Source organism: Harmonia axyridis, chromosome 1, assembly GCF_914767665.1.
Source record: "Harmonia axyridis chromosome 1, icHarAxyr1.1, whole genome shotgun sequence".
NCBI lineage: Eukaryota > Metazoa > Arthropoda > Insecta > Coleoptera > Coccinellidae > Harmonia > Harmonia axyridis.
The window spans coordinates 59,689,113-59,706,015 of NC_059501.1; the positions used below are offsets into that span (position 1 = coordinate 59,689,113).

Here is a 16,903-nt window from a genome sequence, read left to right on the forward strand (position 1 = left end):
TAATTTAATGAAAATTTTAAAAATTAATACATCAGATTTTGAGATTTAATATTTTAAAATATTTGTTATTGTCCTTTGAAAAGAATTAATTTTGTAAACTTTTGTCGAATATGCTCTTCATTTTCAAGAGTAGATTTGTTTTTGTGATGTATTCTTATAGTAAAATACACTTTTAAGATATTGTACACCACTTGAAGAAGGTGATTATTTAATGGATCCTGATCAAAAATATGTTCATTTAAATTTGGGAAGATATTATCAAAAGAAATAGATCTTATTGTTTTTAAAATTAATCGTTGTACAACATTTCCTGATTTATAATCTTGAAAGCTTCGGAATACTGTTTCAGCTTTTCGACAAATAGTAACAACATCTGAAGATGGCTTCATCAAACCACCTCTATTTTTTCGTTCCAGTAGAAGAGAGAAAGAATTCTCGTTTGTGAGAGAAGAAGAACAAATGTTACAGTTGAAATTTTTAACCAATTTTTTGCAAACAAATCCAGCTATATATGCTACAACATCACTTGAGTATTGATCAAAATTAAAGTAGACAAACTCATCATCAAGAAATTCGTCTTCTTGATTCAGAGCATCTAATTCAATATTCACCTTCTCACTTCTACTAGAAACCTTTAGAATGCTAGTGGCATCTTGTGCAAGGCAATTTGCAGATTCTGAAGAGTTCAGCTCAACATGAACTAAGATTTTTTTATATGCTGTCTCAAACTGAACTGCTGTAGGATTGTTATTGAATCCTCCTCTTGATCGAATATTAGAAAAAAACATTTCCAAATGATCTTGACTCAGTTTGTAAGTCAACAAATAATTGAGATTTTTCTTTTCTAATATTTGATCTTTGAGGATTCCTTCAATACTAGACATATTTATGAGCAATCCCAATAAACCAACTTTCCTTCGAGATATAATTATTTGTTCTCTTTTATCATTTGTCAAATTAATAATATAATCTTTGGCATATTCAAAATAATCAGAGATAAATTTCATATTAGAAACAGATAAAGGTCTTTTGAATACACCTCTTCCTAAATAATTTCTTGTATTCATCAAATCAAAAATATTATTTATTATTCGACAGAAAAGTGCAGTACTATGAGCCCCTTGGAACTGTTCCAACTTCAAATCATCAGAACAGTATAAAAGAGCATCTGCAACACTATCACTAAATGTTTGCACTGCCAATTTGACTTTCATTTTTTCTTGGGAATAATTTATATGTCTTTTTCTAATTTTGGTTGCTGCGTGCAGTTCATATTTTTCCTGTAATTCAACTATGTTTTTGATATAATCCCAATTAATGCTATTACCATTATTATCATATAAGATACCCCTATCACCTAATAGATTACGAACTAATTTTACCATATGGCATGCATCTAAGATTATATAAACAGGTTCCATTGTAATAGGATGGAAAAAGTAACTCTGAATATTATAAATGTCGTACAGTTTGGCCCCTAAAACAGTAGCCATCGATAAGTTAGTAGCAGCTCCATCAAAAGTTATTGAAGAGATTTCCACACCAACTTGATTAAGCATTCTCAAACAACCCTTCACCAAACTTGCTTTTTCTTCAGCTCCTAACCCATTGATTAAAAAATATCCTATTGGCAATTTCCATCTACTATTGAGTGCAACAATTAAAAACACCAATGCTTCTCTTGCCTCTGGTAGAGAGTCGCCTTCCATAGGGTAACCATAATTAATGTAACCTACTTGTTTTTTGCCATTCCACTGAATATGTTTCCGTATAGACATTTCATCCATTACCAAATTACACACTAATTTTTTCCCTTCTTTTTCCATTTCTTTACACTTGAGCTCAATTGCTCTTAAAGACTCTGTTGTATAACCTGGTGACCCGTTAACAGCTTTGTACCATTTTGATAAAGTTTTTGGATGAGGCAGACAGTTTGAAAACATTCTTCTGACATAGTTATATGCTGAAGTGGAATAAAAATTTAGGGTGAGAGCAAATATCCTCAACTGCTCAGGATATTCTTTCTTTGTTGAATATTTCAATTGTCTGAATATAAGTTCCTGTTCAGCCTTCGGAATACACTCCTATAACATATGATATATTGAGAAAATTATATGAACGCATATAGCTTAAATTTTTAACCAAGTAATCTAAGAAAAAAAAATTAAAAAGGTAAAACATTGCATTCTGTTATTCACAAATTGATTAAATAAGGAGATAAAAAATAAATAAAAATAAAAAAAATTCTAAAAAATCGATAAAATCCATTTTTTATACTTACCCCAGGTAAAATAAGTAAATATCGAATAAAATGAAGGAGCTGTAATTAATGAGAGTTGATTTCTGAAAAGAAGGACCTTTGTTATGAATACTAAGTTTGAACTAACTAATTCTAAAAAGCTACTACCACACAACGTTAGAACTATTTGACTACATTTTGTGCCTCAACATTCACTAAATTCTAATCATCATAAGCATTAAAAACATTCTAACAAATGTTTCTTTCACCTGCATTATATCATAACAATTCTGTGAGATGTTACGGGAATTTCTCAAATGTATTATCAGTTCTTTTAACTTGGTGATCTTGCTCTGTATTTTACATTTTTGTGATCGTAACTTATTATTTCCTTTGCGGATTCTTTGAATACTTCTGTTAGCAATATTCCATATCATTTTCGATTCTGGTGACTTCAAATCAGAATATTTTATATCTCCAAAATAATAAGGAACTTGCCTCCTACAAAAAAGTCATAGGTACTTGAAGAAATAATTGCATAAAAATGAATATTACCTTGGCTTTTTTTGAATTTGTGATTCCGCAATACAATCACCTTTACTGATATCCTCCTCCAAGTAGTTTTGAGAACTAAAATATGAGGAAATACTGATAACACCTCCATAAATATATCCTACCACTTGAATTACCTTGTTGAAGCAATATCCAAATTGAGCCTTTTTTTATTACTAGGTTCATTTTTATCATCCAAAGTCTTCATAGGTCTTTTTCTATGAGATCTAGGCAAGGAAGTCTTCTTTTTCAAATGTTCCGGAAAATCAAATATTGAGGGAATGGAGCCTTCTCTAAGCTTCACCTGTCCAAAGTTACGCACAATATCACTAGCAATAAAATGTTTACTGCATAACGTAGAGAATTTTGATGGCTGGAAATTATTTCTTTTCAGAGCTAACACCCACTGCGATCTCAATTTTGAATCACTGGGAAATCTGTAGAATTAGGAATGTAAGTACTACATAATATTTTTACGTATTATTTCTGCGGAAGTACTTACGAGAAAAAAGATATTCCACTACCTTTCTTGAACCTTTCCGTACAATTATATGCAGAACAGGAATTAACCATGATGAAAAATGAAAAATATGATTCTACTACTCTTCAATTGTTGCAAGAAACAATAATTAATTCAACTTCAGCACTTTTTACAGAACAAAATATGCACTTCAGCAGAGATATTTAACCACTCGATGCAATGTTTTGCCCTATTACAGCTGATTATCGTCCATCTCATTCACGTTACCGCAAGTCTCTCTCTAGACTCCTTCCATGGTTTTATTAATTCTATGTCCCTATGATATGATCTTTAGAACATAGAAGACTCTATGAAATGACCATAGACAAACTAATCTTACTAGCAGCGTTACCAACGCTACTTCACTGAAAAATCCGAATTCTATGTCAAAAAATCCGTGCCATCCGAAAAAAATCCGCTAGTTCATAGAACCATATATTATTTGAAAAAACTCAAAAAATTGTTAAAAGTTAAAGGAAGCATTTGACTGGCTCTTTCTGGTTTACAACGAATATATATGCCCAATATTATATTTGCAATATGGTTTCGCTGGTGCTGCCATCTAGCGTTATTATTTAACGAAATGGTTTGCCTATAGGTTCCTGCAATACATGTAGGTGGATTGTGAGTTACAAGATTTTGAATCTAGAATATCTACAACGAAGGTGCAATATAAAATATTCGAAAAGATAATGAAATATTGTCGTGAACAGACTTTTTTCTGATGCAGGAAAAACAAATAACAAGACATATAATGAAAACATTTCTTGATTCATAACGAATCAACATCACAACATATTTCATCACATTAAAGCATTCTCAATTGAATACATAAGCCCGTGAAAGCAATATGCCTCAAAGCCTAGTGTCTCAGTGAGTAACTTATGATAACCATATTTGAAGAAATCCATATGTTTCAAACCTGCCCGATATCTATTGCCTCAATCGGTAAATCGAAAAAAATCCAAAATATTTTAAAATCCGCCAGGCTCAAAAAATTCAGCAAATCGGATTAAATCCGCCGATTAATTTAAATAATAATGAATTAAAAATTTAATAAAGTACAAATATCCTGGAAAATATTAACAAAAAAAAATATATATTTACGTACCTATTCGAACAAGAAATAATAACACTGAAATAGCAACAGTGAACTCAGATTAACAAATTATCTGTTCCCTTAACAACCTTTCCCTCAAAATCTTCCTCAATGATCTCACAGAGACCACCCCACATGAAATTAAGTAAACATTATGTACCTTCGCTGCATTATAATTGAAGGAGCGCTGAACCGAATCTAGGCAACATAAGCCTTTGTCTATGCCTAATGGCAACTTCATGAACATCGCGCCTGAAAATCAATTTTTCCCTCAAATAGGGATGAATAGAGGAACTTAAAATTCTGTGTACCATTATCGTCATGTGAAGCTGAAAAATATTTTCGACTCTGAGCCACGCGAGTTTATTTAATCCAGCACTTATTCCCCTGTCATATTTTCTCAAGCCAAAGATGAACCGACAGCACGAGTTCTGTACCTTCTGATGCAATCTATAACTTGCAACAGAATCAAGACAAGGATAAAAAATTGTCAATCCATAGTTCAATTTGGACAATACTACTGACTCGCAGAGATACTTACTCGGGGAAAAGTCCAAAAAATTGTGCAAGAAAGGATTTTTTTTCAACAGCAATGAGACATACTCCCTAAATCTCAGCTGACAATCATATATGATGCCAAGGTTCCTGCAACAAGTAGAATATGGGACTTGCTCACCAACCATATTTACTTCAACCGTAACAGAAAGCTTTCTGGGGAAGAAAGGTATGTGGAAACAATAAATCACATTTATTTTCAAATTATTTGACTGATAATAGCTCATCAACTGATCAATAGCCCGAGAAACGAGAGAGGGATGAAACGATAGACGAACCTAGTTGTCATCACAAAAACAAATAGATGGAAACCAATTCAACTACTTTATACATATCCGAAATATAAATCAAAAATAGTGATGGACCGAGAATTGAGCCCTGTGGAACTCCTAAATATCGTCAGTTATATTCAGCAGAAGAGTTGTAGTACTAAAACCACTCCTGAAACCAGACTGTTGCGCGGTAACAATTCATTTTTTTTTTAATTGCATTTATCTAGTGATTTTACGACAATTTCGTTGTATACTTAGAACATTAATAAAAGGAACGGAAATTGCCTTGTAACTGATGTATTTGTTTTGATTCCAACATTCGTCACTCCTTGTCTGACGGGACACTATACAGCAGTAGCGAAACATAATTTGATTAATTTCGAAATTATCAATTGATGCTCAAAAATAGTACTATTTTTCGTTTACAGACCAGACAGTCAGAATAGATTTTAACCTAGAATCAGTGGCCATTATCGGCTTAAAATATGATAACTCCTGATTTCCTAGAATAAGCGCGCAAAAAATAGTAAACTCAATAAGCGATACAATCATATTATGAAAAAACCAAATTTTAAATTTGTGGTCCTGAAAAGGACCGATTGAGAATGTGAATATCGATGGTGAAAATCAACCTCCAAATCCGTACAGGGTGCGTCCTTGACGTTTCAAAGCATATACGACGTCCATCGCTGTAACAGTCTTCCTTTTAGCGTGTTCAGTGTAGGTTACAGCATCCCTGATAACATTTTCGAGGAAAACCTTGAGTACACCTCGAGTTTCTTCATAGATAAGGCCAGAGATTCGTTTAACTCCACCACGTCGTGCTAATCTTCTGATAGCGGGTTTAGTTATACCCTGGATGTTATCACGGAGAACTTTTCTGTGTCTCTTAGCGCCACCTTTTCCTAAACCTTTACCACCTTTGCCTCTGCCAGTCATTTTAAAAAATCGCTTAATTTTACAACTTAATGAAGTCTATAAAACTCAAAAGTGGCCATAAAAATGAAACTGCGCGGATTTATAACCGCATCGGGTTCCCCACCATGACTTCCTTCAGGCAAATACCGTTGCGGGAAGTCAACCCCTCCACCAATGAATCATATAAATTCAGCAAGCGCGGTCCCAGGGGGGGTCAAGGAGGCCATAACCCTACCAAAATGGAACCACCTAACACTTAATAATAGTAGAAAAAAAAACACGAAGTTCTAAAACTGCAAATACACACCCGTGTGAACTTAGCTGAATGACGGAAGCACCCAAAGGCGGTGACCAGTGGCGTGCGGCAAAATAATCATTTCTTTTGGAAATATTCACTAGATCGGATATAAATTTCGGAAGTGGGTTTCGTATAGTATTGAGAGTATACGTTGAAGGAAATATTGACTTCCTATAGACCACGGGATATTTTAGCAACTTTTTTATTCGAATTATCATCCGCCTAATTTGAAAAATTCATAAACTACCCCTGTATCCCAAAGGAAGTCAAAGATTTGTTCGCTGTTTATTCACATCATTTATGAATTTTTCAAATGAGATGAATGATAATTCGAATAAAAAACTTGCTAAAATACCCCCAATCTATAGGAAGTCAATATTTCCCCCAACGTATACTCTCAATACTATACGGAACTCACTTCCGAAATTTATATCCGATCTAGTGAATAGAAGAAATCATTATTTTACCGCACGCATTTTGCCGCACTGCTCACCGCCTTCAGGTGTTTCCATCAAAGGTCTGCTGAGTTCAAACGATTTTTCTATTCGATTTTTAGATTCTACACATTCCAAAACATAACTAGGAAAAATGCTACCCCTCTGGCTGCTCTAGTGCAGTACCAGTGGCATACCCAGACATAAGCCTTGGGGGGATAAAGAAAACAAAAATTCAAATTTTCCTTCTTTTGAAGGAGGTTTCCAAAGAAAATTGCTATTTATAATAAGATTGTAAGGTTGTTACTTGTTATATACAGGGTGGCCACTTTTTCAATGGGATTGTATTGGTAACTTTTAAACCATAAGAGTTAGAAGGTCGGTCAAATGGAGAAAAAGTTGCATGCATAGAAGCATTATCAAGCAGTTCAAACAAATCGAGATTATCAGGGCCGGTTTTCGAGATATCATAAGAAAATTAAATTATGTCATTTTGATTTTTCTTTTTTTTCCACTTTATTTCAAATATTATCAAAAAATGTTACAGAAATTTTTCATTTGACAGGTAATTATCCTCAATTTGACGTAATCAGATTTCGTATCCAACGTTTCGTACTCTCTGGGCCACCCTCAACCTCATTTTTTTCAATACGGACCTGCATGTTTTATGATATTTTTCGAAATAACTTTTAACGCTGAATTCAACGATATATCATACAATGGCATTCAAAGTAGATTTTCAGGTGATTTGGACCCTTATCCAATTTTCCTTGGGTCGGATCTGTATTACCTTCATTTAGTTCAATTAACAACATGCAATATGCAATAAATTTCGATAAGAAAATCAACTTACCCATCTTAAACTAAATGAAACATATTAGAATCAAGGCAAGAAACCAGTATAATGGTTTCTTGGTTCTTCTTTTATAATAATCATTTAAATATTTCAATTCATAATAATTAAACGAAAGTATCATTTAGTGAAAGAAAAATCAAATGATTATTCGAAAGTAAATGAAAATTAATGAAGTAAGTGTTCGAAATGTCCACCATTTTGTAAAATGCACTTACGGTTCTGGAACCCATACTACCCATACATTTGCTTGTTTGGTCTCCTTGAATACCTTCCAAAACATTCTCAATTTTCTCGCGAGGTATCACTATTGTTGTATTTGTCATTTGTTCCGTTGAAAAAAATTACACATATAATTTTTGCAAGGCTTGGTATTCAAATTTAAAATCATTGTATTCGCGTCTCTTGACTATTTTATTAACAGCAGTTTTTGAAAAATTCCATTCACTGGCCCCAGTTCTCGATTTCTTTTCTGGGTTCGATTGAATTTGGGTCAGAACATTGATATCGTTAATAGACTTGTTTTTTTTTTACATACACACCATTAAATTTGGATGAGGGTCAAAATCACCTGAAAATCAACTTTGAATGACATTGTATGATATATCGTTGAATTCAGCGTTAAAAGTTATTTTGAAAAATGTCATAAAATATGCAGGTCCGTATTAAAAAAAATGAGATTGAGGGTGGCCCAGAGAGTACGAAACGTTGGATACGAAATCTGATTACGTCAAATTGAGGATAATTTACTGTCGAATAAAAAATTCCTGTAACATTTTTTGGTAATATTTGAAATAAAGTGGAAAAAAAAGAAAAATCAAAATGACAGAATTTAATTTTCTTATGATATCTCGAAAACCGGCCCTGATAATCTCGATTTGTTTGAACTGCTTGATAATGCTTCTATGCATGCATCTTTTTCTCCATTTGACCGACCTTCTAACTCTTATGGTTTAAAAGTTACCAATACAATCCCATTGAAAAAGTGGCCACCCTGTATAATGGATATTCCTCCTGGGCGGAAATATCTCCCTTATCCCCCCTTTGGGTACGCCACTGTGCAGTACAACATTCCTTTATCTATAACGCCGCAGATGGTAGTGAAAAGCCCTAAAAGAATAGGGTAGAGGTCACAGCTGCTAGCTGCTATCCATTTACCTACTAAAGAGGGTCCAAGATCCCTTCGAAGGGTTTAGGTGCCTACTTGAAATTCCGTAATAATATTTTGGGGACGCCTATGAAACTAATGACAAAAAACGTACAATTTTAAAACTGTTTCTTTTATTCGAAGTTCAAAGTTATTTCCAGTAGAGTAGGTATATGAAAAATAATTGAAAAACGTATTTATAATAATATAATGTAGTACCTATACTCAGTTTATACTGAAGTCAAAGTCATATAAGAGGTATTTTTTTCATCTACACTCTACACTTGATATCGTCATTTATGTCCTTCACTGCACATTATGGCAATGAAACAGTAAGATATTTGAACAAGATCTGTTTCATCACGTGGAATATTGCACAAATTGAATGACTGTTATTTTCCAATTTGGAGCAGATAATTATTTTAAATGACAATTATGAAAATTGTGGAAAAAAAAAAGATTATGTCCGTCCGTATTCTTGATAACTCTCGAATGTACTAGAGACTTGAAATTACTAAGTCCGGACATCTGGGTGATATCAAAAAGAAATTCTAATATCAATTCAATAATCGAAAAAATAAACATTGCATCGAAATGAAATTCAGAAATCAGTTGAAAAATAATGCAAAATCTCGTGAGAATCATATCGTATATTTTTTTGAGAGTTTGATATCTCAAAATCTATGAATCAAAATTGACTGAAATGAGTATATAAACCTCTTCGAAAAAGTAAGTCATTCAAAATTCAGCAAAATCAAATCAAGTTTAGTTCATCCCATCGAGGTATATTGAAACAAAATTCTACATGTAAAAAAAATACGTCCATAAGAGTTTGAATAAGCGCATCAAAGCTTTGAAGTAATTTTTATTCGCCTATCACGAGGTTGGAAACAGTTCACAAAATTTGAACAAGAATTGATAATAAACAATTTCAGATTGGCAATTTCAGAATTTAATCAGATAAAATAATTGCCAGTGTATTTGTATTTTGGTTATTCTTTTGAGGATTGTCAGCAGAAACATGCGTTATTTTATTACTTATTAAAAGGAATGCTGTACAATTTTCTTATCCGCAATTATTATTAAATTATTACGATCTATGCCCGCTCTGAACTGAAAACCGTTTTGATAATTCATTTCGTTCATTTACTAGGTCCCCTACGAAAAATAATAATAGCAAAAACATGAAGTTTTTTCGTGATTCTTAGTGAAATATGTAATATTTGGTGAGAATTGAATGAATATGTATCCAATATTACGCCGGATTCTATTTATAACGATGGTTTACATCACAGGTTAATCCCAAAATTATTTAGGTAGGTACTCACCGATAATTGGCAGACACTCGAAAAAATAACGGAAAATTAAAATTTCACTCAAATATAATAGTGACTAGTTGAAAAATAATAATCTTACAATTTTAACTAACTATAAATCAATGAGAAATAAATTCATCATCTATATGATGAATCAAAGAAGAAGTAGTATGTATATAAATAAATAAGATACTATAAAGACGATGAGGTAAAGGTAGATTGATCCATAATTATAAGTTTGAGAAATTATTGGTTCTGAAAAGAACCGTTTGATGTGTAGAAACAAAAATTGTTCTTCACTTGGAACTGGTGTATTTTGTCACTGCCTTTGTACCTTCGCTGACTGCGTGCTTGGCCAGCTCACCTGGCAAGAGAAGTCGCACTGCCGTCTGAATTTCCCTGCTGGTAATTGTTGAACGTTTGTTGTAATGGGCTAGTCTGCTCGCTTCGGCAGCGATGCGTTCAAAAATATCGTTCACAAAACTGTTCATGATGCTCATGGCCTTGCTGGAAATTCCGGTATCTGGATGGACTTGTTTCAATACCTTGTAGATGTAAATTGCGTAACTTTCCTTCCTCTTGCGCTTCTTCTTCTTGTCGGTCTTTGAGATGTTTTTCTGGGCTTTACCGGCCTTTTTCGCGGCTTTTCCACTAGTTTTAGGAGGCATGATTAATAACACAATAAAGCTTACACCTCTATTACGATTCAAATCGATTACTTGATGAAAAATTTGCTTCTGTTTTGGGCTTTATGTGCGGCGGATTACTGAAATTAGCTCCGCCCCTTTATGTTCTTATCATGGAAAAGGAAATTGTTGCTCGTAAACTCTGACTTTATAAATTGAATAATTTTCATTTTCACCATGTCGGAAATAATATTATTACTGAAAAATTCAAAAAGTAGATTTGACCTGATATTTCTGTACGGATACCTCATTGTGGATGGATGAATGGAAAATTATTGGTTAATATAGGTATAGTATATGCAAAGTCACTTGGAGGAAGATGAATATTTCGATTATACAAGGTTTGTCCAAGTTTCCAGAAATTCCTTTGGGGATATTGAATTTATTGCATAACAATACTATAAGATAAACCCCGGTATTTTGCAAATCGCGGTATCCACTTCAAAGGGACATCTATCTATGGCCAAGCGTTTTTATGGACTAGTTCAAGTGACTTTGATTAAACTATACCTATAGCTTATTATATAATATATACAACCAAATGTTTCGTTTGTTGAAGGAAAAGAAATTGATAATTCACTATGTAATCTAATCTAAAATATTTTTACGAAAATTCCGACCAGGAACGATTATAACAATATACATAATAGGTATTCCATCATGTAGTCCACATGTTATGATTTCCAAGGTGATTTTCTTCAGTACTACCTAAATCCTTATGTTTTCTAGAGCACCTATGTTTTTTTTTATGATTTTAATTATTGGAATGTTGATTAGTTGAGAATTGAATCGGTCCATTAACACCGAACAAAACAGTTGAAAATACAAACTGAGTTTTTTATAATAATTGATTAATTCCGTTCAAAACCTAAGATGAACATTTGTGATTTGGGATACAGTGCAGTTTGTATTTTAATTAAGAAAAATAATATTTGAAAATTTCGATGTAATACTGTAACTTCTTTGTCATGTTAATTTTTTATCTCATGCTTGCATTACTATAGAATTTGAAAATATTGATAGTTTTTATGATGTTTTCATTTTTCACATCATAAACAAAAAGATTATGTTTACATCTAAAATATCTTCAACGATTACTCACTGAATGATTCAGGTGAGATTAATGTTAATTTTTTTGTTTTTGTTGATGATAATATAGTAGAAAATTGATAATAATTGAAAAAAAAAGAGACTTGACAAGAAGTTTATCTGATTATTTTGTAGGATCTTGATTTGTCTAGATCATTCTATGTTGATGTGCCTTGTTTTTACTGCCGATATTCAATTTCGTAAATCCATATACGTGTAAAACAACCATACACTGTGTCCGTAAAGTATGGAACAAATTCATTTTTAGCTAAACAGACCATTTTAAGAAATAATCCTGAAATACGTCGATTTTTGATTTGAATATATAAAATATGAATTTTAAAATAATAATCTGATATACAGGGTGAATTACTTTCGAGTAATGAATTAGAATAATCTACATAGAATGATCTAGACAAATCAAGATCCTACAAAATAATCAGGTAAACTTCTTGTCAAGTCTCTATTTTTTTTTAATTATTATCAATTTTCTACTATATTATCATCAACAAAAACAACAAAATTAACATTAATCTAATTGTTACAGAGCTCACCTAAATTATTCAGTGAGAAATCGTTGAAGATATTTTAGATGTAAACATAATCTTTTTGTTTATGATGTGAAAAATGAAAACATCATAATAACTATCAATATTTTTAAATTCTATAGTAATGCAAGCATGAGATAAAAAATTAACATGACAATGAAGTTACAGTATTACATCGAAATTTTCAAATATTATTTTCTTAATTAAAATACAAACTGCACTGTATCACAAATGTTCATCTTAGTTTTTGAACGGAATTAATCAATTATTATAAAAAACTCAGTTTGTATTTTCAACTGTTTTGTTCGGTGTTAATGGACCGATTCAATTCTCAACTAATCAACATTCCAATAATTAAAATCATAAAAAGAAACATAGGTGCTCTAGAAAACATAAGGATTTAGGTAGTACTGAAGAAAATCACCTTGGCCATCATAACATGTGGACTACATTATGGAATACCTATTATGTATATTGTTATAATAGTTCCTGGTCGGAATATTCGTGAGAATATTTTAGATTAGATTACATAGTGAATTATCAATTTCTTTTCCTTCAACAAACGAAACATTTGGTTGTACCTATATATTATATATATAATAAGCTATATAGGTACCTATATTAACCAATAATTTTCCATTCATCCATCCACTATGAGATATCCGTACAGAAATATCAGATCAAATGTACTTTTTGAATTTTTTAGTAATGATAATAATTCCGACATGGTGAAAATGAAAATTATTCAATTTACAAAGTCAGAGTTTACGAGCAACAATTTCCTTTTCCATGATAAGAACATAAAGGGGCGGAGCTAATTTCAGTAATCCGCCGCACATAAAGCCCAAAACAGAAGCAAATTTTTCATCAAGTAATCGATTTGAATCGTAATAGAGGTGTAAGCTTTATTGTGTTATTAATCATGCCTCCTAAAACTAGTGGAAAAGCCGCGAAAAAGGCCGGTAAAGCCCAGAAAAACATCTCAAAGACCGACAAGAAGAAGAAGCGCAAGAGGAAGGAAAGTTACGCAATTTACATCTACAAGGTATTGAAACAAGTCCATCCAGATACCGGAATTTCCAGCAAGGCCATGAGCATCATGAACAGTTTTGTGAACGATATTTTTGAACGCATCGCTGCCGAAGCGAGCAGACTAGCCCATTACAACAAACGTTCAACAATTACCAGCAGGGAAATTCAGACGGCAGTGCGACTTCTCTTGCCAGGTGAGCTGGCCAAGCACGCAGTCAGCGAAGGTACAAAGGCAGTGACAAAATACACCAGTTCCAAGTGAAGAACAATTTTTGTTTCTACACATCAAACGGTTCTTTTCAGAACCAATAATTTCTCAAACTTATAATTATGGATCAATCTACCTTTACCTCATCGTCTTTATAGTATCTTATTTATTTATATACATACTACTTCTTCTTTGATTCATCATATAGATGATGAATTTATTTCTCATTGATTTATAGTTAGTTAAAATTGTAAGATTATTATTTTTCAACTAGTCACTATTATATTTGAGTGAAATTTTAATTTTCCGTTATTTTTTCGAGTGTCTGCCAATTATCGGTGAGTACCTACCTAAATAATTTTGGGATTAACCTGTGATGTAAACCATCGTTATAAATAGAAACCGGCGTAATATTGGATAAATATTCATTCAATTCTCACCAAATATTACATATTTCACTAAGAATCACGAAAAAACTTCATGTTTTTGCTATTATTATTTTTCGTAGGGGACCTAGTAAATGAACGAAATGAATTATCAAAACGGTTTTCAGTTCAGAGCGGGCATAGATCGTAATAATTTAATAATAATTGCGGATAAGAAAATTGTACAGCATTCCTTTTAATAAGTAATAAAATAACGCATGTTTCTGCTGACAATCCTCAAAAGAATAACCAAATTGTAATTTTTTCGATATAAATGATGAATTTCCATCAAATACAGAGCAAACCAATCAAACATTTGAATACATGATTATCTTAGTCTTACCTTAACGAAAATTGTTTTTGATCGATATAATGTAAGTTAATATTTTCACAAAAAAATCTTGAGTGTAGGTACTCAAATAATCGAATAAATATTTTCATAGTTTGAGTAATTTCTTATCGTTTTCAAATTATGCACATTTAACATAAAAACAATTTTGAAAATAATAAACCAAAATCGCTTCGTCCGCCATACACAAATTATTGAAGCAGAAAAATGAAGGAATCTAATGTTGAAAATTCATATCTACATAAATTGGGTATCGTATGAAAATCATGAAATTTCAAACATATATTGCTATGACTTTTAGGGATTCATCAAGCCAAGTAGCTTGACATTTTAACCAACTACTTGACTTGAAAATCAATCTCGTGAAAAATTATTTGAGCTTGACTTGACTTGGATATTTATTGCTTGACTTGACATCAAGCTACTTGATATGACTTGAGCTTCATATGCACGCGTCGCACGGCATTGGTAGTTTCGAAAATATCTTTCCAAACTTGGCCGAAGATTTTTTATCAACGCCAGCATCTTCAGCTCCTGTTGAAAGGCAATTTTCCAGAGCTGCTCTTACAGTTACAAAAACCCGCAATAGGTAAGGCGACAAATCTATAAGATACCTTATGTGTCTTAAGTAGATACTAGATGGAAAATTTTGAAAACGATTAAAGCCTGGTTCATCAATATTTATTTTTTTATTATTTTGTTATGATTTATACTTATTTAATTTATGTTTCTTCTTCAAAAAAGTTGATATTTTCGGTTCTTTTATACACTAAGTTTAATAAATAAAAGTGTTTTTTGCAAGGTTCCTTCTCATTTCATCATTTTCTTATTGATGTGACACTACACAATAAAACTGCTAAAAATCAATTATCAAAACGGTTTTCAGTTCAGAGCGGGCATAGAACATAAAAACAATTTTGAAACTAATAAACCAAAAACGGTTCGTCCGCCATACACAAATTTTTGAAGCAGAAAAATGAAGGAGTCAAATGTTGAAAATTCATATCTACATAAATTGGGTATCGTATGAAAATTATGAAATTTCAAACATATATTGCTATGACTTTTAGGGATTCATCAAGCCAAGTAGCTTGACATTTTAACCAACCACTTGACTTGAAAATCAATCTCGTGAAAAATTATTTGAGCTTGACTTGACTTTGGATATTTATTGCTTGACTTGACATTAAGCTACTTGATATGACTTGAGCTCGATATGCACGGGTCGCACGGCATTGGTAGTTTTTGAAATATTTTTACCGAATTTCACCGAATGTTTCTTCTTCAAAAAAGTTAATATATTCGGTTCTTTTATACACTAAGTTTAATAAATAAAAGTGTTTTTTGCAATGTTCCTTCTCATTTCATCATTTTCTTATTGATGTGACACTACACAATGAAACTGCTAAAAATCAAGTTGCTTGATATGATTCAAGTACTTGATGAATAAATACTTGACTTGAGATTGAAAAACTACTACTTGATTTGAAATCAAAACAAGCTCAAGCCAAGTAGCTTAAAAATCAAGTGAAGCCATGAATCCCTAATGACTTCACTAAATAAAATATTTTATAAGTCTTATAAAAAAACATTTTCAAAAAATTTTTCAATAGTCCTCTCCCTGAATATAGGCGTTGAAAAACCAATGGAATTGAAATATTTCTCGAGAAATCAGGAAATAGTTAATAAATAATTGTGAAAATTTGTCATTCTTTGCATGAATAGAATAGGAAATGAATTTAAAATAGCGGCAGATGCTATGACTTGAATTATTCCCAACTTTCTCAACTTCAAAATATTGCACCTTTGGAGTCCACAGAACTTTATATCGAGATGTGAATGAATTACATCTAAGATGTCTGTTTTTAGACATCTTAATCACATCTCATTTAAACTTACAAAAACTTGGTTAGTTATGTAACTCTAATAATAAGACAATGTGCAATAGCATGAAAATTCCATAGTTTTTCGAAAACGCACACAAAATTCGTAGTGTGAGAATTATCTGACAACCAATGTGAATTTTATGGTAAAACTACAAATAAATCCACAGTCTTGCAACGATGCTTGGAAACCTTTTTATGACTATAATATCCATTTTAACCGAACAAGTAAGAAAATTAATGACATAGTGAACATCTAATTTTCAATCTAAAAAGTTTGCCCAAAAGTGACATGGCATGATTCATCCATAGAAGATACTTCGAACAATTGCTATCATTAATGAAATCTACTTGAAATCTACCTAATGAACAAATTTTGTAATGAATTAAGAAGAGATAAGGAAGATAAGGTCATTGCACTACAAATCAATTTCCAATTAGAATCAATTTCAAAATATTATTGAATGTTTATGATTTTTT

At 31.9% G+C, this 16,903-nt stretch overlaps 3 protein-coding genes and 1 long non-coding RNA gene across 4 annotated transcripts; 2 read left to right on the forward strand and 2 right to left on the reverse strand.

Annotated features, from left to right (window-relative positions):
• Positions 1-4,756: 4,756 nt before the first annotated feature.
• On the forward strand, positions 4,757-5,262 carry LOC123670603. The gene is made up of 2 exons (XR_006745936.1): positions 4,757-5,134; positions 5,207-5,262. It is a non-coding gene; the product is annotated as an uncharacterized LOC123670603 (long non-coding RNA).
• A 602-nt stretch (positions 5,263-5,864) lies between these two features.
• Positions 5,865-6,191, reverse strand: LOC123670842 (histone H4). The gene has a single exon (XM_045604408.1). The coding sequence runs from the start codon at positions 6,174-6,176 to the stop codon at positions 5,865-5,867; it is 312 nt and encodes a 103-aa protein (XP_045460364.1). The 5' UTR covers positions 6,177-6,191.
• Positions 6,192-10,486: 4,295 nt separating this feature from the next.
• On the reverse strand, positions 10,487-10,934 carry LOC123684378 (histone H2B). The gene has a single exon (XM_045623615.1). It carries the CDS (start codon positions 10,869-10,871, stop codon positions 10,500-10,502), a length of 372 nt encoding a protein of 123 aa, XP_045479571.1. The 5' UTR covers positions 10,872-10,934; the 3' UTR covers positions 10,487-10,499.
• Positions 10,935-13,314: 2,380 nt separating this feature from the next.
• Positions 13,315-13,833, forward strand: LOC123683610 (histone H2B). Its single transcript, XM_045622613.1, has one exon. It carries the CDS (start codon positions 13,449-13,451, stop codon positions 13,818-13,820), a length of 372 nt encoding a protein of 123 aa, XP_045478569.1. The 5' UTR covers positions 13,315-13,448; the 3' UTR covers positions 13,821-13,833.
• The last annotated feature ends 3,070 nt before the right edge of the window (positions 13,834-16,903 follow it).

What these genes read in the sequence shown, in the direction of transcription:
- LOC123683610 (XM_045622613.1), top strand. Translation starts at nt 13,449, where the DNA reads ATGCCTCCTAAAACTAGTGGAAAAGCCGCGAAAAAGGCCGGTAAAGCC.
- LOC123684378 (XM_045623615.1), bottom strand. Translation starts at nt 10,871, where the DNA reads ATGCCTCCTAAAACTAGTGGAAAAGCCGCGAAAAAGGCCGGTAAAGCC.
- LOC123670842 (XM_045604408.1), bottom strand. Translation starts at nt 6,176, where the DNA reads ATGACTGGCAGAGGCAAAGGTGGTAAAGGTTTAGGAAAAGGTGGCGCT.